Source organism: Cryptomeria japonica, chromosome 11, assembly GCF_030272615.1.
Source record: "Cryptomeria japonica chromosome 11, Sugi_1.0, whole genome shotgun sequence".
Taxonomy (NCBI): Eukaryota; Viridiplantae; Streptophyta; class Pinopsida; order Cupressales; family Cupressaceae; genus Cryptomeria; species Cryptomeria japonica.
Window position 1 is genome coordinate 283,942,683 of NC_081415.1, and position 26,952 is coordinate 283,969,634.

Sequence of the window (26,952 nt, forward strand, 5' to 3'; positions counted from 1 at the left end):
ACTCATGTAGAATGATTTTGTCTTCTCCAAATTTATCAACTGCTCATGAAGGTTATTGCTGATTATGCGAGACCAATTAAACATCCTGACTCCTGAGGTGATCTCATCTATGAAGTAATACATCCATGTTTTGAATGGTGCACCCTTAGGGCTGTCCATTAGCCTATTCAATAGCAGGATAATGTCTCCATATTCTTCCTTGAAGTATGGACGTAGTAGGACCTTTGGCACTTTTCCCTGGGGTCTCTTCTTTTCCAACCAAGATTTGTTTACATTGGTTGCACAGAGCTCAGACTGAGCATGATAAATCCTTTTAGTATCCTTTATTGTCTTGTAGGTAGTCTTATTGTATTTTGGAACTCCAAATGTTTTCTGGATGGATAGCTCTGAAAGGTTGGCTAAAACTCTTCCATCAGGTGCAATGATTTCCCTTGACTGTGCATTGTAGTGTCTAGCACATTCAACCATTAGCTCAACACATTGCTTGGCCAGAGGAAATCCGTCTACTTGGACGATGCCATTCCTCATCATCCGGCAGGCTAAGGGTGTTGGCAGGGGTCCATCAAGACCATACATTCTCTTCTTGAACTCCTCTAGGTCAACATGTCCAAGATCGGTGTCTGTGACATTCTTCCATTTGGATTTGATCTTGGATTCCATCTGCATCCCTTTGCTAGCAAATTTCATTGATGCTTCCTGAATGGTGTTCCCTTCAAAACACATGAAAACTTAATATTACTTTCAGATTTTAATCCTGATTTTCAAACCCCTTTCCTAAAAGTTTCACTTTCAGCCTGATGAATGGTTAAGTTTCTGTGAAAAAGCAGATTGAAAGTGAAGGGTTTGGTCAAGAAATTAAAAAAATTTAAGGAAGATAAGATAGAAAGTGAAAGAAATTCAGCCAGATTGAGTTTTTTGAATTCTCTTTATGACTGAAATTTACCTCTGATTCTGAAATCTGTCTTAAAATCAGAGAAAGTACCTAATTTCTTGAACTCTAACACTTGGAAGTTTTCACTTCTTGAAAATAAAAAATTTCATAAACTTGAGAGAAAACTTCTTCTCAGTTGCTCTCTGAATTCTAAACCTGAATAGTGATTTGTGAGAGTGAATTAGTTGAGAATATATAGAGTTTAGGATTCTTAAACTTTGAAGTTTTATTGTTTTTTTTTGTCTCCTTTTTTTAAATCTTTCCAAAATGGAAAGTTTTATTTTCTCTCAAAACTTCATCTTAGCCAAAAGAATCTTCTAGAATTTTCCAAAATTCTCGAATTCTGAAAATTTTCTAAGTGTTGAAAATAATTTTAATTTTAGGAAATAATTTGGAAAATAATTAACAAAACTATTTTCCAACTTGCTGGTCTGATGTGAATTCTTGATCAAAATTTTATCTTTGATTGTTTTCATGTTTAATGGATCAAATTTTAGGTCTCTAGTCAGGCATCTTCGCATATTCCATTTATGCTCAGATGAATCAATTTGTGTGAGTGTTTGATCAACTTGCTTGGACAAGGGTTTGGACAATTTCTTGATTGTGGATATGTCATGTCTTAGGGTTTGTGTCTTTGGAACAAATTTATTTCAATCTGCACCTCCTATGTCTTGGCATGCTTCATGTCAATTTTTGTTTGCTCTTTGTCATGTCATCTTGGCAAGCTTCAGTGGTGAATCTTTATCCTTTATAGGCAAACTTTTAATATGTTACTCTTGTGAACCCAAGGTAGGAATTTAGTTAACTCATGTCATCTTTATTGACTGCAGATCAGAGTTTAGTAGGGTTTGGACATTATTCCCCATGTCTTGGCGAATTTGGCAAGAGTTTGGACAGTCATATGTCTTCTTGTCATGATGGGCATGTGTGTTTGAGAGTTGTCTTGTCATTGTGCTTGCTGTTCATGGCAAATTCCTGTGATGATCAGATAGTTTGTCTTTCTTTCTGTCGTGTCTTTTGTCAAGGTTTACTTCATCTTGTGTGACACTTTACTATCCAACCCTAGGCGGACTTGGGTGATAATGTGCCATGTTTTGTAAGACAGATTTTCAGCTTGAATGTTTTCTTCTTGGCAAGGCGGAGTTTTCATGCCTTTGGACAAATTTGTCTTATGCTTGAAGATCATTAAGAAGACTGTCAACACGTGTATTTCTTAGACTTGAATAATCTTTTCTCTTTCTAGGTGGATTTGGAGATGATCAAGGTGAACTTAGAATCTGATAAGATATGAATGCTCTATTGTTTCATTTTCATGCTTAGCAAACCTTGCTGTCTATGGCGAACTTGGAGGATTTTGGATATGTCGAACTTCTTAATTGCTTCTTCCAAACCCTTGAAATACTTTGCTGACATTGCTTTCTTCAATCTGCCTCCTTCTCCTTGCTTTGATCACTTCGAACCCTGCTTGGTAAATAGTGAAATCTTCATTGAAGCAAAACCTTTTTTTATAGCTTCCTAGGTGGTTTCTAGAAGCCTTATTGCTTTATACGAATTTCTAGAAAACTCCTTCAACCTTAGCGAACTTGATCTTGCATCTTCATGTGTTGGTTTGGCATTGTTTTGTTGTTTTAATTGCTTTCTTCTAGAATGTGAATTGGAGAAAGCTTTATTTGCTTTGTTCTAGAGAGTGGAATTTATTTTCTTTTTCATCTTTGCCAAATCATCAATTTGCTTTATTGCCAACTTGGTCATCCTTTCCTTTGCCTAGCGAATCCTTTATGTGCCATGTCATCATACTTGCTTTGAATATGTCATTGTCTACTTGGAAGGCTTCTAGGCGGACTTGGATGATTTCCTTCCACGCTTGCTTAGGCGGACTTTAGAGTCTTGTGACGCCTCCCATAGGGCGGAGTTGGAGGGCATAATGCCATCTTGCTTGTGCTTTGTTCCTTGGCGGACTTTAGAGTGCGTTAGCCAAGTTTAACTTTGCCTAGGTGGACCCTGCATTGGCCTAGACATTCTTCCTTAAGCCTTGACGGACTTTGCCAACCTCCTTCCAATTTAACCTAGGCGGACTTAAAGTGGCTTATGCCAAGGGCAGACTTTGAAGGTTCTTTGACATGCCAAACTTTCCCTAGGAAGGGTGGTCTTGGATGAGTCTTTGCCATGTCTAAGACAAGGCGGGCTTTACATATGTAGGAGTTTGCTTAACCTTTGCCAGGAGTTAGTTAACTGATGGTTGGAGTTTGTCGATACTTGGACATGTTGCCTTGGCTTGAGTTCATCTCTCCTTACCATGCCAACTTGGAAGCCATTATACCAAGGCGAACTTAGAAGATTGTCAGACATTATTCTATATGTATAAGCTCAACCTTAGGTAGGAGTTTGAGTAACTCTTGCCATGAGTTAGTTGACCAATGTTAGGAGTTTACCATTCATTGGACAACTTCATTGTCTCTAGGCGAACCTTGATCCTGCCTAAACATCTTCCATACTTGACATCCTTAGGTGAATTTGGTTGATCATCTACCATTCCACTTGTCTATCGTTGAGCTAGACGAACTTGTCTAAGCATCTGCCATTTTTACTTCTCCAACTTAGGCGAAATTTTCAATGTGCCATATCTAAATTCTTCCTCTATACTTGATCAACAATGTTCATGTCTTACCATTTTGGTTCATTTGGAACAAAAACCCTAATTTGGATTTCCACTTTGCTTTTTGCACTTGGAGACCTCATTTTCAAAATTTGAGAACATGGGCATTGATAATATGGCTGATCTTCTGGAACATTTCGCTTTTTGCCCTTACAAACATAATTTTCAAAAAAAAGCAAAAATTTTCAAACCCTTGCTTTTTATACTCAGAAGCAAAATTTCTCGAATCTGAAAACATGGGCAGGACTAATATGACCTAAAGAACAAAACCCTAATCTAAAAAAAAAAGAAAAAAATTCGAAGCCCTTCTTTTTATATCTAGAGACAAGATTTTCAAATTCCAACAAAATGGATAGTAATAAAATAACTCGAGGAACAAAAACCCATATGCCACTTTTAGAAAAGCAAAAAAAGCAGAAATTTCTAAAAATAGCAAGTTGTTGGAAATGACCCAAAGCAATTGCGATCCTCGTCCTTCATACCTTCTGAGCACTTTGGTAACACTAAAATGCAATTCTAAGCAAGATTTCTCAATTTGACTCGAAATGACCTCAAAACTCGAACTCTTAAACTCTTAGAAAATGAAGATTTATGAAAATGCAGAGCTAAGACAAAACCCTAGAAAGCAAAAATAGGGGGTCCCCATTTGTGATGGGGCGATGTGTGAATTAGGTCACAATAGTACCCTGTTTACACGATAATATTATTGGAATTGACAATACAATTGCATGAAACACAAAAAATTGGATGAAAAGCACAAATCTAGGGTCCAATTTCCAATCATGATGGGCGTGTATGCCTATCCTTCCCTCCAAGTGCAAATGAGTTGGATGCTACGATGCAAAGGTATAATTTGAATTTTCATATTGCTTGACTAAATTTGATCAACATGGCAAAATGGAGAAATATGTGGGATCAGTATGAAGCATGTGCCTCAACTTGAGGAATTTTTGTGCCAATTTGCAATGATGAACATGAGGTCAAGATGAGGAGCTATTGTAGATTAAATGCATTTTATAAAGAAGCTTCTGGAATAAACAAAGTTTATGATTAATTGTCAGATGATGAAATCGTCTTGCATGAAGCATATAAAAAGGACAACATTTTCAGAAACCCATGCTACCATTGAATCAGGCCAAAGAAGAGGTAACTTCTTTGGAGGAGGTAACCCAAGCTCCTCAACTTTAGTATGACTTTTTTGAAGGTCAAGATTAAACAACTGAAAGAAAAGGGAATATATCAGACCACCAAAGAAAGGCCAAAGAAGAAAATCAAGAAGTAGAACAAGGGTGAAGGATATTTGGTCCAAAAGGAGGAAACAACAAAGAGAACAAAAGAAACACTGCAACCTTTGAAGCATAAAGCAAAAGGGAAGACGATAGATGAAGTCTAGGAGCCTAAAAGGTGTTTGCCCTCTCGGGTAAACGGTTAAATGCAGAAAGTAAATGCACAGAACATAATGGAAATATATTAAATAACCAGCCTCTATATTAATTCCACAGTCCATGTACAATAAGTTCTTATAACATTACATCTGACACGACTAACATGATCATACTTCGAAGAAAAGGTACACAATATATAATACTCGAAGGGGTACAACACAACCGTCGCGACTCCAACTACCTACCCGTCGGCTAACTAACTGACCGCTGTAATTCATTATTACCGACGACAACATAAACATAATATAACAACATAACATAATGATTATTCCTGGCAACTTCATCCCCCCCAAGAAAAGAAGTCAACTTCGACAACTTAATACAAAATAGAGATGAACGGCAGGAACTACTGACGCTAGTCGGGCCCGGATCTTATACACTTGCTGCGTCCTCGCCTGAAAACCCTTTTCTGCTACCATCCGATGCTCAAGTGCGGATTTCACCAATATTGCTTCCTTTGCCATCACAGTCCTCCTGTGCCTAACCCAAACTTGTCTACAAAACACGTTTTTCAGTCTCAGCTTCCACCAACTGCTACTCAAATGATATTGTCTCCCTAGCCAATTTGTCCTCGATAGCCACCTGTGCTGCTCTCCCGGCATCCAACTCCTGGGTACGCTGAACTAAGTCTCACGCGACTATTGCCTCCAACTAGGGGGTCAGCTTGTCCCGAGCCCTCTGTGCATCCACCAAGGCAACCTCACGTCCAGCCAAGACATACTTTGAGTTCCTCAAAGCGTACCAGTCATGCCTAGAGGTGGCCACAATCCGCTGGCACAAATGCTAGGAGACACCTCAAATCCTCCATCACACTCCCCAAAGGCTAAAAACTGAACTGAATAACTCCCTGGTGTCATACAACTGCGCGGACCTGCAATGCCTTCCCTCAAACTCTGTTTGTTCCCAACCTCCAAATCCGTCTCCCTCTACGGCTTATGGCTCCCCCACCAATGCTTAGCTGCAGGCTTCTTTCTCATAGTACGGACAACCACAACACTTCCCGCGGTATTTTGTAGCTCAAAAATAAACTGGGGGTCTGGGGGCAACGCCCCCAGCGGGGTCGAGGGGCAGCGCCCCCGCGGGGTCCTGGGGTAGCGCCCCAGGGTCGTCGTTTTTTTTTTTTTTTGGGCACTGTAATGTCCCCGATGGCACCCCGGCCATACAACCTCCCTGTACAGTTAACAACAGCATTGGCACCTCCGATCGTGCGGCCACCTTCCCGTGCGGCCTACACCCCTCCACCATACGGCGGACCATGACGACTGCACGGCTGTGCGGGGATTTATGCTGGGTGTGCGGTTGACCACCGCATGATGGCATCCACCGTACGGTGTTACCACCGTCGGTGGCCCACCGCACGATGGTCGTCGTCGGTGTTGCCACCGCCAGGGTGGCCCTCCTTTTTTATATATATATATATATATTTTTAAAATAATTTTTTGACCGTATGGTCGCTGTCGTACGACCGTACGGTTTTTTCATTTTTTAAATAAATTTTTGACTGTACGGTCACCTGTCATATGACCGTACGTTTTTTTTTTTTTTTTCTCATCTCCTAATTTAGTTGCCTTGGAGAGTCGTCTGCTCGGGTCCCCTGTCTCTGGGATTGCCCTTAATCCTTCTCGGTTTTCCTCGCCCGAGAATTGCCTGCTGTGGTCCTATGCCTCTTGAGTCGCCTGCCTGGCCTCTCAAGTCCCCTTCCATCCTCTCCGATGTCCGTCCGGGCTCTCGGGTGTCCGTCCGGCCTCTCAGGTTCCCTGCGCGCTTCGCGTGGTAGGGTTTCAATTTGGGCCCGTTGGTGGCCAATCTATTTTCAATAGCCATCCGAAGACCTGGAACCACAATTTCTACAGGGACCACGGTCTCCTTCTCATACATAAGAAGAAGGATAATAAAGATTTTGAAGGCTGCGGCCTTCCACACAGGGTTCCAATCGTTGCCGACACTCTTCGGATTATTTACGTCGCCAGGGTTTGGGGCGTGTCCCTTCCAATATTCTCTGTATTCCAGGTACACCTCTGTTGGTTGCTCTGGTTCCTCTACTTCGAGCCTGTAGCTTTGGAATATTTCGTAATCCTCCATTTGCCAGTGGAAGAGCCCGTTAAGTGAGCATACTTCATCTTCAGAACATCCCTCCAATTCGAGCACCCCTTCACTATTCGACTCCATCGCGTTCTTGCCCTTGCTTTCATCGGGACCCCCTTCCCCTTTATTAGAGTCCTCTGAGTCCGAGTCGGAAGAGGCGAGCTCTTCGCCAACATCTTGGGTGTGTAGGTCAATGGTATATTTCCGCCCTCCCTTCTCCATGGAAAGTGTATTTTTCTTCCAGTTGTGGTTTACCCTCGCGTTGATCAACCACGCTCTCCCCAAGATGGCGTCATAGCCTTTCTTCTTCGAGGGAATAACCACGAAATCTAACAAGAATGGTTGCGTACCAATTGTCACTTGCTGGGCCATCAATAGGCCGAGTGGCTTAATGCCGTGTTGGTCCGCTCCCACCAGGTTGAATGTGGGTGGCCATAGGGTGGGCTTCCCCAGCCGCTTCCATGTTTCTTTTGGTAGTACATTCACCCTAGATCCCCCGTCCACAATGGTGTCCTTCAGAATGTGTTGGTTGAAAATTTTGTACACTTGGGGAAATATACAAAATTGTGGTTTCAACCACAGCACACGAGTAAAAACTCTCATAATTAAGGGAAGGCTCCCCCTATCTAACTACAACTTGGAAAGTAAAATGGGATGGGACAGGAATCTTTCTTCTTTTTTTCAAGAAAGACAATATCCTTTTCTTTTCACAGAAAAGGATAGCGATTGAATAACAGCAGTAACCACTTTAAAGTGAAATAAGAGAAAGGAAATGAAGTTTCCTGAAAGCGCAAAGACTTCTGTCACTTCCTTCGGGACGGGACAGCAATATCAAGCTCAAAGACTTGACTATTGGAAGTCCTATCTACCCTTTGCTATACTAAATTTTACAACGAATAAAAGATAACAGCTCAAAGACTGGAATAATCTATTCTTTTAACACAAAGACAAGAACTAATGCAAGCTCAAAGACTTGCTGATATTTCTTATCAAACAGTAATTTTTCCTCAAGAATAGACGCAAGCTCAAAGACTTGCTGCTCCTTCTAGAGATTTTCTTATTTTAATTAATTTTCTCTACTTGCAGCTCAAAGACTTCAAATCAGATTGGACTAAGCTCCTTTAGAAACACTTTGCATAGAAGAAATAAAAAGATTCAAACTCAAACATGTAGCTCAAAGACTCAAAACTTGAGTAATCCTTCTTTCTTATTCTTCAAAACCTTCAATTCACATACATAAGCTCAAAGACTTCTTGCTGTAAATTTCGTAGAGTTTTTGTTTGCTTTCCAAAAGATATATTTACAATGGACCTCTCAAGTATTTATAGAAGAGGAGCCTTGAGAAAAAGGTGGGAGGATCCTAACTAACTTGAGAGATTCTCTCAACCACCAAGACTCATTCAATAAATAACTAAGACTTCATTAATTAACTAAGAGTTATTCTAACTAACTAAGACTTATTCCAACTACAGTCCTAATCGGACACAACTTGTAGTTGCCTTACATGTAATTACAAAAGTACAAGTAATGTGTAACTTGTATTTTACAAAAATTACTTTTACATGTAATTTGTCAAAACGAAATTACAACTAAAGATTACAAAAGAGGGAAAATTCAACTAAGTGTTGAAAAACACTTAAGTTGCCTTTTGTGAAGACACGAATCCTTGAAATTTTCTGATGCTCACTTGTAGTTCCTCGGGATTTGGTTCATGGGCGTTCTTAGCAACAACCATAGTCTTCACAATAGTGTCGTGACAGCGGAGGAGCGCAGAATTGTCTTTATCCAGGATAGACTGGATCTCATGCAAAAAGGCTTGGTGTTTCATCAATGCTTGAATTGAAGCTGCCGAGAATTGTTCACTCCTCCATTCATTATGAATCCTGATTTGTAAATCAGCAAGAACCTCTTCTTCTGGAATCAGCTCTCCATCCTGACTTACTATATTGCAAGAGGCCCTTTCACAATGTGAGACAATACCTCGATAGACTTCATCCCGGAATCTCCTTGCATCACTGATCTCCTCAATGAGGGATTTAAGAACAAGGGTTTTGTTTTCCATGAGTTCCTCAAATTCCAAGTACATGACCCTGGAAGAGATGATGGCGTGCTCCTGCAAAATACTCAGCTGTTGTTGGGGCATGGTACGCCAGATTGCCAGACTTTTCTCAACACTTTCCAGATTCTTTTTGAAAGTGTTAGAAGTCTGATCCAGTTTTTCCTCAATGGTTTCCAACTTAGACATTATTTGAAAAAAGTCTTTTACCACTTGAATACATTGATCATGAAGCTGATCAACCCAGGAATCAAGTGCTTGTACTTTCTGAGCAGCCCTTTCCACTCCACGAATCGATTCTTGGGAACCAGAAGAGCCTATGGAGTTACTCCCTTCAGCAGCAGGTTTTGTGATTTTATGAATGGCTGCCATGAGCTGTCGGTTTTCTTCTTCTAGCTTGTCTTTCTTTGCAAGAAGATCATCACACCTTTGCACTAGTGAAGCAACAGAAAACTGAGCATCATGTTTAATGACCTCATGTGTTTGCTTGCCCAATTCTACCCTTGTAACCTTATAATCAGCAGCTGACATTTCATCAAGTGGTTTATCTGCAATAGGTTCCACAATTTCAGCTACTTTCATCTTGTTACTATCAACAGTTACCCTAGCGATAGTCTTTGCCTTCTTAGCAACTTTTGATCTGGACTGTTTGAGTTGCTGGTAGTCAAAGGCATCAGGTGAGATCTCCTGCTTCTTTCTTTTCGGGGTGAAAGAACTAAGCCATGGAGGCAAAGTCATCAACTCACTTCCAGTAGCAGCCGTAGGCAAAGGAGAAGTAGTTTCTGTTTGAATTACCGTGGTCACCCTGGGAGGAATATCTGTTTGAATAGCGACCACGGTTTGCTCAGTTACCAATGGGCATGAAGATTGCTTCATAAATTCTTCAAAACCAGAAGTGGAAGTATCAATTTCTGATAACTGAATGCAAGTGGGATTATCTTCAGGAACTTCCAACACACTTTCTCGTTGTTGATCAGGAGAAGGCTCGTATGCTGAAATGGGAACTGCATTCTGAGGAGACTCATCTATGAGCAAGTCAGGAGGAGAAAGAGGCGTCTCAATGGAAACTGGAGGAATGACCTCGTGAGGTGAGTCTGAAACTGGAGACCTAGGCGCATCATCAGATTGCTGCCCCTCTTCTGGATTATCCAGATCGATCACCCGAACATGGAACCGTGATTTCTCCTTCCCATGAGTAGTCGTCTCCTCAGGAGGAAGCACTACTGCACGACTGACTCGTAACTTGATCCTTGTGCCTGAAGATGAAGCACCCTCCTTGCTATCAATCTGAATCTCAAACTTTCGTCCAAGAGGCCCTGTAGAATCATCTTCTTTACCAACCTTGATTTTGATAAGTCTAACAGCATTACTTTTCAGCCATGCGTTAGTATTGGCCAAGATAGGCTGAAATCTGTCAAGGATGGAGACGCACTCCTTGTGTGACCATTGGATCAAAGGAAGTGGAGCTTCCTCAACCCTTCCTGAAATGTATTCAGGATCAAGTATATGCCCGTCATCGATCATCCCTTGTGGGATATCCGCTAAGTTCAAGTCAACAATTTGCTCAACAGTGAGCCTGCAGTAATCCATCTTCAGAACTTCGACTTCTGTGCGGAGATCTACCTAGATGTCTTCAATGCGATGAACATGCACAAAGGATTTCTTGATCTTCTCCTTCATACCTCTATAATCAAAATCAGCTCTAGGTTTGAACCTCTTAAGCTTGATTTCCTGCAATTCAACCTCCATGGCCTTAGCCTTCACAGATGTGACAAGGGAGTATCGACCAATTTTCAATGGGTTTGTGCTAGAGATCCCCATTCCAACCTTGTGTCTAGCAGACTGAAAAGTATGAACAGCCATGATCTGTCTTCCCAACTCCATAAGAATTATCTTATCGGTTGGGTATCTTGGAAGCATGTATGGCTGTCCATCATAGCATCCAATCCTCATATAGGTGAAGGTGGGAAATTGCAGGAATAAACACCCATACTCAGACACCTTGACCCATGCCTCATCTGATACTCTTTTGTTTCTGAGATCCACGTCAAATTGACACATGAAATATCCAAAGAATGCATCTTGGACTCTTCTGAAATGCAGTCTGCTAGGTTTTAATGGCAACTGGTCATAATATTCCCAAACTGGTATAAGCGAGCGATCACCCTTGGTAGAAAGACCTGGGAAGTGTCTAAGTGATGCTGCTAAATATACCAAATAAGAATTCATGAAAAAGGTCATAGTGGTAGGAACTGTTGCAAGTTGTTCGCACAAAGCATCGCTGATGATTTCACCCCATGAAATATGATGTGACTGCTGTATGAACATAATGAATTGATACATCCATGGCTCAAAGACATTAGAGTGCTCAAGACCCATCATCCTGCTAAGAAGAGTGATGGTGTCTCCTATCTCCCACTTGAAATCACAACGGTACAACTTTGCCCATCTTGAGAAGGAAGGACGAGGCTCTTGGATCCATCTATTGATGTGCCGCTTGCAATCTTTTTCCCTTTTCACATAATACTCTGCTGCACTTTCTTTGGTGATTTCCATATAAACAGGTGTAGGAGGTATTTTAAAGACCTTCTCGATTGTATCCTCATCAAGTTGAATTATAGCTTCACCATCATCATTTTTGATGACTCTTGACTCTTTGTCAAAATGATGGGCGCATGCAAGAACGAACTCCGGTTCTAGGGCAGCCACTGGGAAAGAAGATGCATGATGGATATGGCTGTCCAACAGCCACTGCAAGTTGTTATCTCGTGGATCTTCTACCCTGTGAATGAATTCTGCCATATCAACGTGCCCTATTTCTGTGTCCTTGATACGATCCAATGGAGAAGATACCTGGGAAGGTGTAACCTCATTCTGGTATTTGTCATATTTGTATTTCATTTTCTTTGGAGTTGGCGATGCCGGCAAATCTGTCATTGATTGTGAACCTGTAATGCTGTGATGAAGACTTAAAAGAGTTAAGGCAACATCATAATCAGCTGCTAATATCATTCTTTCTTCTTCAAATGGGTAAAACTTTGATCTCTGAATTTCACGGTTTTGTGAGAGGAAGAGGGGAGATATGTAGAAATGGGAAAATCTTGACTTTGACCAATTTCGGATCTTGGGAGAATTTTTGCAAGTATACAAGTTGGAAAGTACATACATGCAATCGGGGTTTTAAAACCCGAATACAAGTACACTTGTAAATTCGAAAATGGAGAAATGGATGAAAAATGGGATTTTGACTTGCGGGAAGTGATGTAAATGGAAAGTACGGATATGGGGAACGCGAATGAATAGAAATGGGAATATTCGGAAAAGTCATTTTCATGAAAATGAGGAGAACTTTTCAACATGTAATCCGGTTTTTAAAACCCGGATTTGCAAGGGAAGGGTATTTCACACTTTTCAAGCTTGGAATTTTAACCAAAAATAGTTAAATTCCTTAACCGTAGGGGAAGAACAAGAATTTCCAGCGAACTTGTAATCGAGATTAAAAATTCCGAATACAAGTTTAAGAGGGAATTTTAGGAAGAACAATGCAATTCAACAATTGCATTTCAAAGGGGAAGATTTCTTTCACGAAAACCAATTTTTAGGGGAAGAACATCACATGCCAAAAATGCAACTAATAACGAAAACTAAAGAAAACAAGAAAATAATAAAATGAAGAGAAGAAAGGAAGGAGAACATACCTCTCTTAAAAATGCACAATGCTTCTCCAATAATGCAACAATTCTTGGAATGAAGAAGCAAAATCGGTATATCAAACCCTTATCACGTTTTTTGTAAGAAATGCCCCAAATATGGCAGCAATCTTAAACTTGAAGGAGTAACATGCCAATGAAAGTGTGTATTTCAAGTTTATTGGAGAAAAACGCCTAAGGTATTTGTTGGAGCAATGACGCCAAAGGTATTTGAAGAGGCAGTTATGGCAAAGGTAAAAAACGCAGCCAAAGGAAATCACATTTTTGCAAAAAACGTGGTATTCAATGCACCATCAATGGATCATTAAATGTCTTGAAACTTATCCCATACTCCACGCCTAGGTGGGAGAGGGCAAAACGCCTTAGGAGATTGCAGGTTCATGGAGTAAAAAACGCCCAAAATGTGGATTGGATAAACCACGTTTTTGCTGATTCAGCTCCAAAAACCAGTAATAATAAACTCTAAATGGCGAAAAATGTGTTTGAAAATGCATGAGAATAGGATAGAATCCTAAATGCCTTGCATCTCTAGCAAATCTCCCCAAAAAATCGCTTTGACATCTTCAACAAATCCATTTTCCTTGCAAATCGGGTTTTGGGGGACAAATAACAAGTTTGATTTACCCAAAAACATGCAAATTGGGTTTTGGGGAGAAAATAACAAGTTTTATTTTCACTTTTTCTATTTATAAGCCAAAATCGGGTTTTAAAAGACATATAGCAAGTTCGAAATTGTCAAAAATGCACTTTTATGTCAAAATCGGGTTTTAAAAGACAAATGACAAGTTCGAAATTGCCAAAAATGCACTTTTATGTCAAAATCGGGTTTTAAAAGACAAACTGCAAGTTTAAAAATACTTGTAAAAGGGAAATAAAATCCCTACAACAAGTTAAAAACACTTGCACATATGTAATGGGGATTTAAAATCCCTATTACATGTGAAAATCATTAAAGTAGGGGTTTTTTGAACTTGCAGTTGAGCCAAAAAACCCCTATTTTAACTAAAAATGACCCAAAAACAATAAAAAGATAAAAACATTAAAGGGGAAACTTAAAATAAATTACAAGTGACATATTTAAAACAAAAGTGCACATGTAATTGATCAAAAATTCCCCTATGAAGACCATAACAATGAATATCATTAAAACTTGCAGTTTGAAGAAAATTCTCCACCTGCAGTCTGGGTTTTAAAACCCGAAATTGAAGGAAAGGCATAGCAAACAAACCCAGAATTGGACGAAATTCGAAACGTAGTTCGAGAATGGACTGAGGATCAAGCCAATCCAAGGATTAGTCAAAATTTTGCCTCGGGAAGCATGCCATAGAGTAAAAATTTCAAATTTTTCATAAAATTTTACCGTAGTGGTCCTTCATTTTTTGCAAACAAAAAATGAGGACAATAGAATGGTCCCATGGATACCCATTTCTACCACAGCTGGGTGTCTACCACTGCTCAAGGCTAGTAACATCGGGTCAGTCGAAGGGTTGACGGAAACCTCCACCTGTGGTGTACTCTTCGAAGCTGTGGCGGAAACCCCAACCTGTGGTGCACTCGACGATGCGGTGGCGGGAACCCCTACCTGTGGTGTACTCGATAATGCAGTGCTTTGCACATTGGTGAGGATGGCAGTCCTCAATTGTGGCATAGAGTCTAGAAGGTCTTTTACCTTTATCGGCACCTCTATCTGCAAGATTTGCCCAATGATGTTATTTTCCGCTTCCATACGGAATGATGTACTTGCCACCTCGTTGTCCCGTCGTTCGGTCGTCATCTCACGTTCAATATTGGCCTTTGCCTCCCGTAATCTCTCCTTCTCCGTACGGGGGTCGGGATAAGTGGCTTTTTTCGTCTGGGCGCGGGTGATTGCCAGTACTTCTTTCTCACCAGTCTTCTCAGCCTTCTCAATGTTGAGGAGATTAACCCCTGCCTGTGGGCAATTTGCGTCCTCATGGTCGCCTGGCCCACACCAACGGCAGAGGTGCTGAGGGGTGGCTTCCTTCGTGCAATCATGGGCGAAGTGCCCCCACTGATTATAGGCCCTACATTGGATAATTGGCCGGCCCTTGGTGTCATATTGGATACGGCTTCCGTTATTGGTATTGTTGCTATTCCTTCCGCCGCCGCATTTGTTGTCCCGGTATCCTCCAGATGATGCCGTTGTGTTAGTATGTTGACCGGTACCCGCTGGTGCGGATGTTTTGGCCTGCTCCGTGAACAACACCTGGTTCATTTGCGTACTTCGGGTTTTCATGTTGCATGGGCACTCCTTGGTGGAGTGTCCCATCACTTGGCAAATCTCGCAGAATGCCTTCTTTTGGCAAGTACCCTTTGTGTGCCCTTCCTCTTTGCACTCAGTGCACCATATGTCCCCTTCGTTTCGACCAGTGCTTCTCATTATTTTGAATTCCTTTCTCATTCGCTCCACGTCTTTTTGGAGCGCTTGCACCTGTTTGCCAGCCTCGTCGTCGCTGCTGCTTTCCTGTGAAGAGTCATCGTCCTCGGATGAGGATTTATTACTTTTCTTCTTCTTTGATGTTTTGTGTTCGCTCTCCAGGGTCATCGCCCTATTATAAGCGTCGTCATATGACGTCGGGGGTACAATTTTCATCTTCCTCCGTAGGGAGGATTTCAACCCTTCAACGAACCATTGTTTCTTCAATCCATCTGCGGGTTGGCTTTCCATTTTACCCAAGAGTTCTTTCAGCCTCCGACTGTATGCCCGTACTGTCTCCCTGGTACCTTGTTTGGTACTGTATATCTCCGTTACAATTTCATTGTCATCACTGAGCAACCGAAACTCCCCCGTGAATTCCTTCTGTAGATTGGCCCACGTGGCCACTTTTTGCTTGTCCACATCGGAGTACCAATCTATGGCAACTCCTCGTAACGTGGTTGGGAACTGCTGTACCCAGTCATCCTGGTCTGTTACTCCGTTGGCGGACCAAATGGTTTCACATGTATGGCAGTGCCGTAAGGGGTCTTCCTTGCCCTCCCCTGTGAACTTTGGCAATTTTTGTTTACTCGCCATCCCACTGCTGGGTCTCGCTCCTCTAATTCCTTGTGTTCTTGTACTTGGCGATCCTCCGCCTCCTGCAACTGAACCTCCACTTGTGGGTCCTCCGGAAAAAGTTGCTGACACCGAACCAAACAAATTGCCTCCCGTACGGTACCCTTGTGCTCCCTTGGCACCTTCGGTCGTACCGTCACCTTCCGGTGTCTCCCTCCGGTTGGTTGTCTCCCTCCGGTTGTCCTCTGAAATGGACAAATTCTTTAGCAAGTCTCTGGTAGCGTCGATCAGGTTTAGACTTCGCCTTGTTTGTTCCACCAACTCTTCGCGGCTTCTTACCCTACGGTGGTATTCTGGCGAACTGTAGAGTTCTCCTTCGGCACCCTCCGTGACTCCTTCTGGCAGCCCTACAACAGTGTAGACAGTGTAGTTCTCTCCATCTATCTCTGCCTCCGCAACCTTCGTGACACCTCCTGGGTTCCCTTCGAGCAACCCCTCGGCCGGTCGTCCCTCGGCAAGCTGCCTTAGCCTACGCCTTCGTTCTATCTGCTGTCTGAGATTCAACACGGTTTGTGCCACTTCCCATTCGTCACTCTGTATCTTTTTATTTTTGTCCTTATTTAGTCTATTGGGCATAAGTCACTTCCATACACAGCAAACACACGCCATGTACACAAAAAAACTTTTATTATTTTTATTTTTTATTTTGCCTTTCGGCCACAATTTATATCAGCAGTGTGTCGGGATTATTACAAGGTTCAATTTCCCCTTCGCCTCTTGCCATCACGCTCTGCGTCCCACGACGATTGTTCCCTTTGCGCGTCGTCGGCCTCTGGGTCAATCTCACCGACGCGTAGGCCTGTTGTGTCCGTGCGCCATCCGTGTCTTCCGTTCCCGAGTTCGTCTAGGCAACGGCGCCAAATGTTTGCCCTCTCGGGTAAACGGTTAAATGCAGAAAGTAAATGCACAGAACATAATGGAAATATATTAAATAACCAGCCTCTATATTAATTCCACAGTCCATGTACAATAAGTGCTTATAACATTACATCTGACACGACTAACATGATCATACTTCAAAGAAAAGGTACACAATATATAATACTTGAAGGGGTACGACACAACCGTCGCGACTCCAACTACCTGCCCGACGGCTAACTAACTGACCGCCGTAACTCATTATTACCGATGACAACATAAACATAATATAACAACATAACATAATGATTATTCCCGGCAACAAAAGGGTGTACAAAATGATATATTTGGAGCTAACTCAAGAAGAAGAAAAGGAGGAGGTAGCTCCACTCCAAAGAAAGAAGAAATTCCAAAAGATAACCACTCCAAGCGAGCCAGATGTAACAAGTAATGTACGACCACCCTCTTCTCTTCCTTCAACAATGCAAGTTTCAATTCAACAACCAACCATTTGACGCGATATTCCTATATCTGGTCAAGTATATATCATTAAGTCAATCTACCACTCCATACTAGTTCCACCTATTCTTTCTGCTGTATACTTATGTGTAATCACTGCCTCCAAACATCATTTGCTTCTACTATGCAGTTATTCAAACTAGCATCCTTATTATGCACATCATATGTCTGCCTTCCCCAAAAATTGTTGCCTATACAAGCAACTTATGTAAAACAGTAAAACTGAAACATGTCTGTTTTTTATATTAAAAGCAGCAAAAACTAGGTGCTGGCCCAAGATACAAAGCCTGACGGTAAAAACATAAAACATGTCTGTTGATAATATCTTTTATACCAATTAAATTGTCTTCTCATTTTCAATGATAAACTCAATGTCCTATGTGACTCTTTGAGACAAGTTTGAATGCTTGTGAAAATACATCCTCCACACTTTTAGGAGATTCCTCGAGCATAGTGGACACTATAGAAAGATTAAAGCCATCAGTTCTGATATGATGCTGATAAATCAGACATGAATTATAAACCTTAAATCACATTGCTTTCCTAGATACTATCAGAAAATCTAAATAATATCATATCCATTCTACTTCTTTTACGATCTCCTTGAGAGTACTTTGACATAAATCTCATTTGACATCAATGATAATGGTTGCAACTATTTCATCTATCAATCTTTACTCTATGAACTCTTTGACATCATTGGTAATCAATCCAACAATCTTGCTCATGTACTTTGACATCAATGACAATATGTCCTTACCTTTGACATCAATGACAACTTCCAATCATCTAAATACAAAATTAGAACTAGTCTTCTGGATATAGATAACTTTTCTCCTTCAAGTATCATAACCCAAACATTGTAATTTTGAATTAACATTACGGAGAATTTTGATTGTTTTCTATATGCAAGATATATCTTTCATCCCAATAAATGTAAAGCTCTAGGATTCAACTTTTTGTTTATTAGAAACCTATGCATATTAGGAGGTTACGAAGGTTATGTTGATTAGAGTAATGTCAACTTTGTGTCCCGTAGACAACATTGACCAAATGTTTTGCCTCATTGCAAATAATGTCACAAGTGTTTGGATGAACACCTTGGATGTGAAATTCCACGATTTTGTCATCGGTCTTGCCGTGCTTCTTAAGTACATTAAACCTTGATTTATAAGGTAATATATATCAACCAACTCTTATAATTCCAGTATGGTCATATCAATATGTATTATCTGTCTTCTAAGTTATTTAGCAAAGTGAAATTATAACAGAATCTGAATGTACACCTATTTTTGTCTGTCCACTTTGTGTATTTACTATTTATTAAAGTACAGCTTCTGTCTTGATGCAAGTTTGTGGATGATTGGCAGGTAATATTTGTTGTTGATGCCAGTGGAAGTATGGCATTGAATCGCATGCAGAATGCAAAAGGTGCCGCCTTGCAACTTCTTGCTGAAAGCTACACGAGCAGAGATCAGGTATTTTTGTTATTTATTTCAATCATCTATTCAAGGTATTTCATCAAGCATATCAATATAGTTAGCATTCCACAGATACATTCTTTTACTTTCTTTTCTGGTAGTAAAAGAAAAACATTATAGAATGTCCCTATGGAATTTTCAGATGAGTATTCCAGCAAACAGAATGCTATTTTTTAATTAATAAAATCATCATTGACATAATATGAGACTTGATTTCCATTACATTGCACTAAGTTCTATAAAGGGAAAAGACAAACATCAATGTTGCATTCTAGAATTCTAAGCACAAGGAAATACATGAGCAGGTTTCAATTATACCGTTTCGTGGAGACATGGCAGAAGTCCTCCTACCCCCATCTCGATCAATAGCAATGGCAAGAAAACGGCTAGAGCGGCTACCTTGTGGTGGTGGCTCTCCTTTGGCACATGGCCTCAGCATGGTATATATGATCTATTTTTTGGAAATAATGTTGTAAATGATCTTGTTCTTTAATTGGATGTATATAATTTGCATATTTATTTTCGTATAAGTATCAATGATCTTTCTAAAATAGAATTGCATACTAAGATCAGTAAGATGCGATTTTACAGGCAGTTCGAGTTGGCCTAAATGCTGAGAAGAGTGGAGATGTTGGACGTGTGATGATAGTTGCTGTCACAGATGGAAGGGCCAACATCTCTTTGAAAAGGTCTACTGATCCAGATTCTACTGCTACTACAGATGCACCAAAGCCTTCATCACAGGAGTTGAAGGTAACACATTTAAGACAGTTTAATTGGAATATACAATAATACAAGAGTACCGTGTATCTTCCCAGAGTTAGAATCCACATGCAATATTTCAAAAGACTAAATATGGTTTTTATACTGACATATTTAGGGTTACTTTGTTCGAAATTAATTTTTAAAATGAATCCATTTCACTAATAAAAGAATACTGTCTCCAACAATGATGTACTTGTGAGATAAAAAAGGGAAGTTATTAAAATAATTCTGTTCCAGATTAAATTGTGGGTCAATGGATGGAATAGGACCTATGCAAAAAATGATTCTAGAGGTTGACCTCTACTCCTTCAAGAACAAAAGATCATTTCTAATCATTGCGCTGATCTGTTTCTCAGTGTCTTGTATAAGATAAGCTGTAGAGAGATTTATTTTCCTATTGATTGAATTCCAATTCTATAAAGTCCGATCTAAGGAAATATTTGGGGATGAAACCAAAATAATAGCATGTAGTACCAAGCCTTTTCAACTCTTAAAGCTTGTATAATTCGTATGTAAAGTTTAGAGGAACAAATTTCACTTGTGCTGAGCTCCTTGGTAGTAAGAAAAAGAGATTTCATATATTTACTTCTATCAATCTTAAAAAATCATTTTTCTTTTCAATCTGTTTTAACCTGCAATAACTTTAAGAGATGTTTAGGATAACCCAGGAGACATCAGCAGCTGTCTTGTCTCGCCATAACCCTTAGTAAGTGTAAGTTCATATTTTAATGTTGTACACGTATGGATCCTCAAGTAACACATTCCCAGTAACTAAGCTTGGTACTATTATATTGTTATATTGAGTGGCATGATGTTCTTGTGAGGCTGTAGAGAGCTCACAGAGCTTACCAGGCGATCTCTGTGATTAGTGCTTTCAGGTTCTATAACTAAAACATTTTTATTCATCAGTATTAATTATTTTTGTGCTTTCCATTGTTGAAAAACTCTCCAAAACTCCTTTTGATTTGCAAGTACTCCCGAGTCAAAATGCCAAGTGAGTTACTTGCCCAAAAACTCTCCAACAAGTTTTTGAAAAACTTGCAGTGATTTTTTCCTATAAAACTCGCTAGTAAATTCAAAAAATCCAGAGTTTTGTATTAAAAACTCGTCCAAACTCATATAATTTATTTTTTCTTGTTTGCAATTAAGAAAACACAATTTTCATTGGTGATAAAGGTTTCAATGGCTTTAATTTGCTGCCCCTTGAACCCGTTGGGGGTGTTGCCCCCAAAACCCCACAAGAGGCATTGCCCCTTGACCCTGTTGAGGTTGTTGCCCCTAGACCCCCATGAGGAGCAGCACCCCTCAACCTCATTGGGGTCTTTACTCCAAAATCCTCATTAGTTATTGGAATATTTCAAATAAAAAACTTGATTACAATTTGGGTGTGATGGGGAATTGGGATATAACTCTTGAGTGTGCCTACTTCGACGTTATTATTGCACAATGTAATGTCCCCACTTTCTAGGACACCATCCAGATGCTTTGATTCACTTGTTAGCCATCTCCGTAGGTAAAGTACAAAGGTTAGGAGATGATTGGCTAACCAAGGGGAACCTATACTTAGCCATTTATTGGGCCTTGGAAGCTTATAAGGTGAAAACTTTATAATAGTTCGTTATGAGTCACTTTTTCTAAAAATAGAAACATTTAATAAAGTGACTTTAATTAAAAAGTGACATTATAAAGTTACTTTTTCAAAAAAATAAACTTACTCCATAAAGCAACTTTATTAAGAATGTTGAGCTTTGGAAACTAACTCTCCCTAATGTCATATGGAACATCTGGAAGGAGCACAACAACAGGATTTTTAGGGAGAAAAGTGCGAACCCTAAAGTGGTGGTGGATAAAACCTATAGAGGGATCTTTGAATGCTTATATGGAATTGATAATGGTTTAGCTGCTAAAGAAGACTTTAATGAAAGATGGAACCTCTCCAATAACAGAAACAGTAAGGATAAGGGTAGGGAGGGTCTTCTTTGGTGCTTTCCTTTACAGGGATGGATTAAGGCCAACTTTGATGGGGCTTCTAAGGGGAACATCGGGAAAGCTGGTTATGGGGGCATTGTCAGGAATTTTGCTGGTAGTTGCCTTGTGGCTGTTGCAGGCCCTTTGGGTAACCAAACTAGTCATTATGTTGAATCCTTGGCGGCTTTGAATACTTTGATTATAGCAAAAAATTTCAATCATGATAATCTATGGTTGGCGGGAGACTCACTTAACATCATTAAATGCCTTAAGGGAGAAATTGAGCCTTCATGGACTATAGAAAATATTATTTTTAAAGCTAGAGAAATTATTTCAAGTTTTAAATCTATTATCATTGAACATGCCTTTAGAGAAAAAAATGTTGTAGCGGATGGTCTAGCGAACCTCGGTGTTATTTCCGAAGCTCAAAGTATATGGAATGGGAAAATTAATATTGATTTTAATATTAAAGAACTTATCAGAAATGACAGATTTATGGGGAAAGAAGGATCGCATGTTAATCAAGAAAGCATTAATAAGTAATCTTCAAATTTTTAGAAAGGTGATGATGACACGTCAGAAGGGCAGAGTCCTAATTAAGAATATTAATTTTCCGCACGCTTTGTGGGTATGCATTTTCAAAAAGTTGAGTGTCATTTTGAAGATAGCTCTGAAGTTGCAGAAGCAGAGAAATTGTAAAACGAAATCTAAAATGGGGGGGGATCTAAGAAGAGAGGAACCTGATAATATTTCTAGATGGCAGGAGATGCCTAAGGTTTGGGCAAAGCTGGAGAAAGGACTCATGACGAATTTCATGGAAAAATTGGTCAACTATGATAAAGGCAGAGTTAACCTAGCGGTCACTAAAGTTACTGAAAATTGGATAAATGGCTCCTTCAAAATTCATGGAGTTAGGTTTAAGCTGGATGTGGACCTGATTTCGACGGTCATAGGTATGCCCCATTCTGGTCTTAACTTCTTTAGAGATCTGAAAGTGTCTAATAATGCAGTTAAGCTTTTTTTGCGTAAAGAGAAGGAGAGAGCGAAACTAGGAAAAGCCACGGGGGGGTATTATGATGCTTCTAATATTAAGAAAATATGGGGTTGTGTGATTAATGCAATTATGGAATATATTACGATGGAGGGTCGTTTTACCATGGTCCACACATACCATTTTGTGCTTTTAAATCATTTTAGACATGAGAAGAGGATTTCTTTGCCCTATTACCTCTTTAGGTCTCTGTTGCGGTCTCTTAATAAGCATAGCAAGAACCCTTCTTCGCCTGTGCTTCATTGCGGCCTTATTTTGCTCATTTATGAGCATTGCAAGATTCTGGCTATCCAGGAAAACAAGAGATTGTCGGTGTCACCGGGGAAAGGTAAGAGGAAGATGGAGGAAGGTGGGCCTAGCAAGGATGAGTTGACTCAGAGTAAAAAGGGTAAAAAGCTATTGTGGAGAAAATTCAAGAGGATGTGGGTAATCAAAAGGAAACGGAGGTTGATTCTGAGGACATGGGAAAAGATGGAAGCGAGATGGAGACCGATGAGTCTGATGGAGAGGAGAGCTGGAAAGAAGAGGAAGTGGGGGAAGAGGAGGGAGGAGCTGAGGATGTTTCTGATCAGAATAGCCCTACCCACAGTGTGAGTATAGGTAATGTTAACAGCCAGCTAATGGAGGAGCAAGACAATCAGAGTAATAAGGAGGAAAGAGAATTGGAAACTGAGCAGGAGAAGGATAAGGAGAAATCGAGCAGGGATCAGGATAAAGTTGGAGATGGGATTATTCTGGATAAACTCAAAAACCAGTCCGAGGCTTGAATGGGTTTTGACAGGTGGGTATATGAAAGAATCAAGAATCTGGAAAAAATTGATAAGTAGGAAGAGAAAGGACAGAAAGCTGAAAGTAACCAGGAGCAGTGGAAGAAGGGTATGAAGGAAAAAGTGGACAAGTTGGAAGCTTAGATTAGTAAACTGGAGGAAGGAAAAACTGCCATGAAAAACTTTTTGGTAATGATTCCGGATATCCTTACTTCTGTGACTAAGAATTTAGAGGAAATTACCAAGTTCCTTGATGGCTCCAGCACTTCCAAACCTGTTGTGGACCTAGATATTGAAGAGGGTGCTATTGAGGCAGGGACAGTGGAAAGTGCTCCTAGTGGAGCGGCAAAAAGAACTCGGGCAAGTATGAAAAAAGCTGCTTTGGCCTCTTCCAAGGAAATCCCTATGCTTAGGGATAATATTAAAGATTTGCAAGGGATTAGCGGAAATTTGGCTAATGCCCTTAAAAACATTAAGTAATTTGTCTTTTGTTGTTTTTCTGTTTTGGCTGGATGTTGTTGGTTTTGTTGGGCTTATGCTGATTTTTGCCCAGAACTGTGCTGGTTTTTTGGCAGACTGTCTAAATTTGTCCATTTTCTAAATTTATTAGTTGCTGCAAATAAAGTCAGAATTCTGAAATTTAATTTTCAGTAGTTATATTTATTCTTGTATTGCATTTCCAAGTGGCATCATTCATACTAACGCTCTTAAACCCTTAAAATGCAATATAAACTCAAAAAAAAATCATAAAACATCAAAACCCAAAACAAATACTCGCTGGTCAAAGAATCCAGTCAAACAAATCAATCAGCAAACCAATCAGCTGTGCAAATTCCTAGTTGGCATATTTCACACAAATTGCGAAAAATCTCTTTAGATGAAGCAACTTCTCCATCTGACATGGCTAGTGGAAGTGGCATTATAGCTCATTTAGAGTTGAACTTGGTTTTTGGTCTACGGTATGTATTAACTAAATTTGATTTATATATAATGGAAATTAGTAATATGCTCAACAAATCTAGTAATGTGTGTTTTAAAGAATATTTTTTAACATTTATGTATACAAATGTTCGATAAAATTGCTAGAGTTTTTCCCGATTTTTTTGCGGAGTCCTAAATTTTTAAAATTTTTGGGCCTGTGAAGTCCGAGTTTTTCAACTATGGTTTCAACAGTTATAGTGATCAGTGCTAAGTTGAACTGAGTTTTGTCCAAACTTTTTGTAATTACTTAAAAATGAATGATAAAGATTGAAAAAATACAGCTGTTATCGTGTTTGATACATTGTGTTTACATCATAGTAATAAGTCATTTTAGTTTTTGTTTCTGATTTTTTTTTCTTTTTCTCAAATCTAATTTTTGATATCCTTTTTTGTTCTAACCTATGAAATTATCTAATGGTTGGTTGTTGCAATTAGGAGGAGATATTAGAAATTGCAGGAAAGATTTATAAGGCAGGAATGTCCCTTCTTGTTATAGACACGGAGAATAAATTTATATCTACGGGCTTTGCAAAGGAAATTGCTAGAGTTGCTCAGGGTAATGCCCTTCTATGAATCTTACTGCTTTGAATAGCATAAACATGTTCCTTAATCTAGTGATCTGCTTGTCACAAGTATCCACTGTCCAAAACTAGACCCATTGTTAACTTATTTAATGTGCTTGAAATTGCAGGGAAATATTACTATTTACCTAATGCCTCCGATGCAGTAATATCTGCTGCAACAAAAGAGGCATTAGCAGTCTTCAAGAACAGTTGATGACAAATTAGCAGGCACCCAACATTTTTGACCCTTGGTATTCCTATTGTGATAATAAGATCAATCAAATTTTCTCTTTATCTTGAAGAAGCAAAATGCTTCTTTACTATCTTGTAATATTTCTTGAAATGTATAACAATAATTTTTACTATGTAAAATAAACAGATTCCCATGTCAATGTCCTGGAATTTTCAATGCGTGTTTGTATTTATGCTCTATCGAGATGGTAGGACTGCGCATTTCATTAGTTTCTGCTACTATTTTCTGCTAATTGCTGAGTAGCAATATACAATAATCAGTTATGTGTTCTTGCTTTAGATTACTTGAGATTTTGCATTATGATAATTATGTATTAACCATATGATTAACATTATAATAAAATCTAAAACTTGTTTTACCCATAATAGAAAACATTATAATAAAATATACACTTTGGGTTGTAGACATTATTGGCTTTGCCTGAAGCTTTCGTAATGCATGAAAGGTTATATCTCAAAGTGCATGTTTGTGAAATGATTACTTTTCATAGCACATCAATTTCTACAATTTACAACGTTTTACCCTTAGCAGCAAAAAACCTTTGGGGAAAAAATCAGCAAACCAAAAGTATAAGATTTTTTTGAAAAATTTGGGAAAAAATAAATAAAAAATCGAATTTATTTATTTATTTTAATAAAAAACTGTAGTGAAAAAGATAAAAACAACATTTTTTGAAATTTAAAGGCATTTCCACAGCATAGAGATATATAGAGCAAATAAAATAGAGAGTTTATGTAATGTTACCTTTTCCAATGCCCTAGTTTTTGCCCTAAAATTACAATTCCAAACAAGAAATGGAATATAGTTAGTGATATCTTTTACCAATTGTGGAATAAGGTGGATCTTGGTTGAGACCCTACAATTATGTTAGGTAATCATTGATGCATAATTTATAAAATAGATATTTCGTACTAGAACATTATCTCAATCAAAAGCATACGTCTTTCCTACTAGGGTTAGGAACATTAACTCAATCAAATGATATAAATAATTTCATTAATGAAGTTCCTTGGAAAATCCTATAAGGCACCTCGAGCCGATCCATCAAGCGCAGGAGCACGGAATGATACTCGTCATTTGGCCTCCCAACCCCACTTGGGGTGTCTCTACCTAAATGGAACTTAGGTGCTACTTGCATCCCTCATATGTGTTCCAATAATATTTTCCCTAATGACCCACCCACATTATGGAACCCCTTGGGAGATCATACAAGGCACCTCGACCATTCCATCCGGCCCAAGAGTCCAAAATGACACTAGCCATTCGCCCTCCCAGCCCCACTTGGGGTGTCTCTACTTGAATGGATCCCTAGCTACTTGCATCCCTCATATGTACCTTCTCCCCTCCATAATGGGACAGTTTGTTGTTTTAAGTAGTAAAGAATCTTAGATTTATATGCTCTATTATGCATAGACGTCATGATGGCAATAATATTAACATATAAATATATTTTAGTAGCAATATGTTATTTGCATGGCATTCCTACTTCCTATTTAATGGAAGACAAGATAATAAATCAACCAGATCAGAATGCACTATGTGTCATACCAATGACTTGAACAATTATAAGTTTGTAGTCTAGTTTTATTAATTATGACACTCAAATTTTCTTCTTGACCAAATATCTTATCTCCTCCTTCAATGCCCTCATTGTCTTCTTCTTATCATGGTTTTATACCTATCGTTTCCCTCAAGATGTGTAATCCTTGGAGTGGATGTCCTTTCATGAGGGGTCAGGTCTCCTCATTGGTGTCCCATCGCTAATTACTAGTCATCATAATTAGTTTGCACCT

The 26,952-nt window shown here is 39.4% G+C and overlaps 1 protein-coding gene across 2 annotated transcripts in view; it reads left to right on the plus strand.

The window, feature by feature from the left end:
* LOC131051695 (magnesium-chelatase subunit ChlD, chloroplastic) overlaps positions 1–25,437 on the plus strand; it is a 212,429-nt gene extending 186,992 nt beyond the window's left edge. For both annotated transcript variants that reach the window (XM_059213926.1, XM_059213927.1), the window contains exons 11-15: positions 18,701–18,808; positions 19,117–19,251; positions 19,403–19,564; positions 24,779–24,899; positions 25,035–25,437. In XM_059213926.1, the coding sequence (XP_059069909.1) occupies positions 18,701–18,808; positions 19,117–19,251; positions 19,403–19,564; positions 24,779–24,899; positions 25,035–25,120 (612 nt within the window). In that variant the 3' untranslated portion in view covers positions 25,121–25,437. The remainder of the gene's footprint in view (positions 1–18,700; positions 18,809–19,116; positions 19,252–19,402; positions 19,565–24,778; positions 24,900–25,034) is intronic.
* Positions 25,438–26,952: the final 1,515 nt, after the last annotated feature.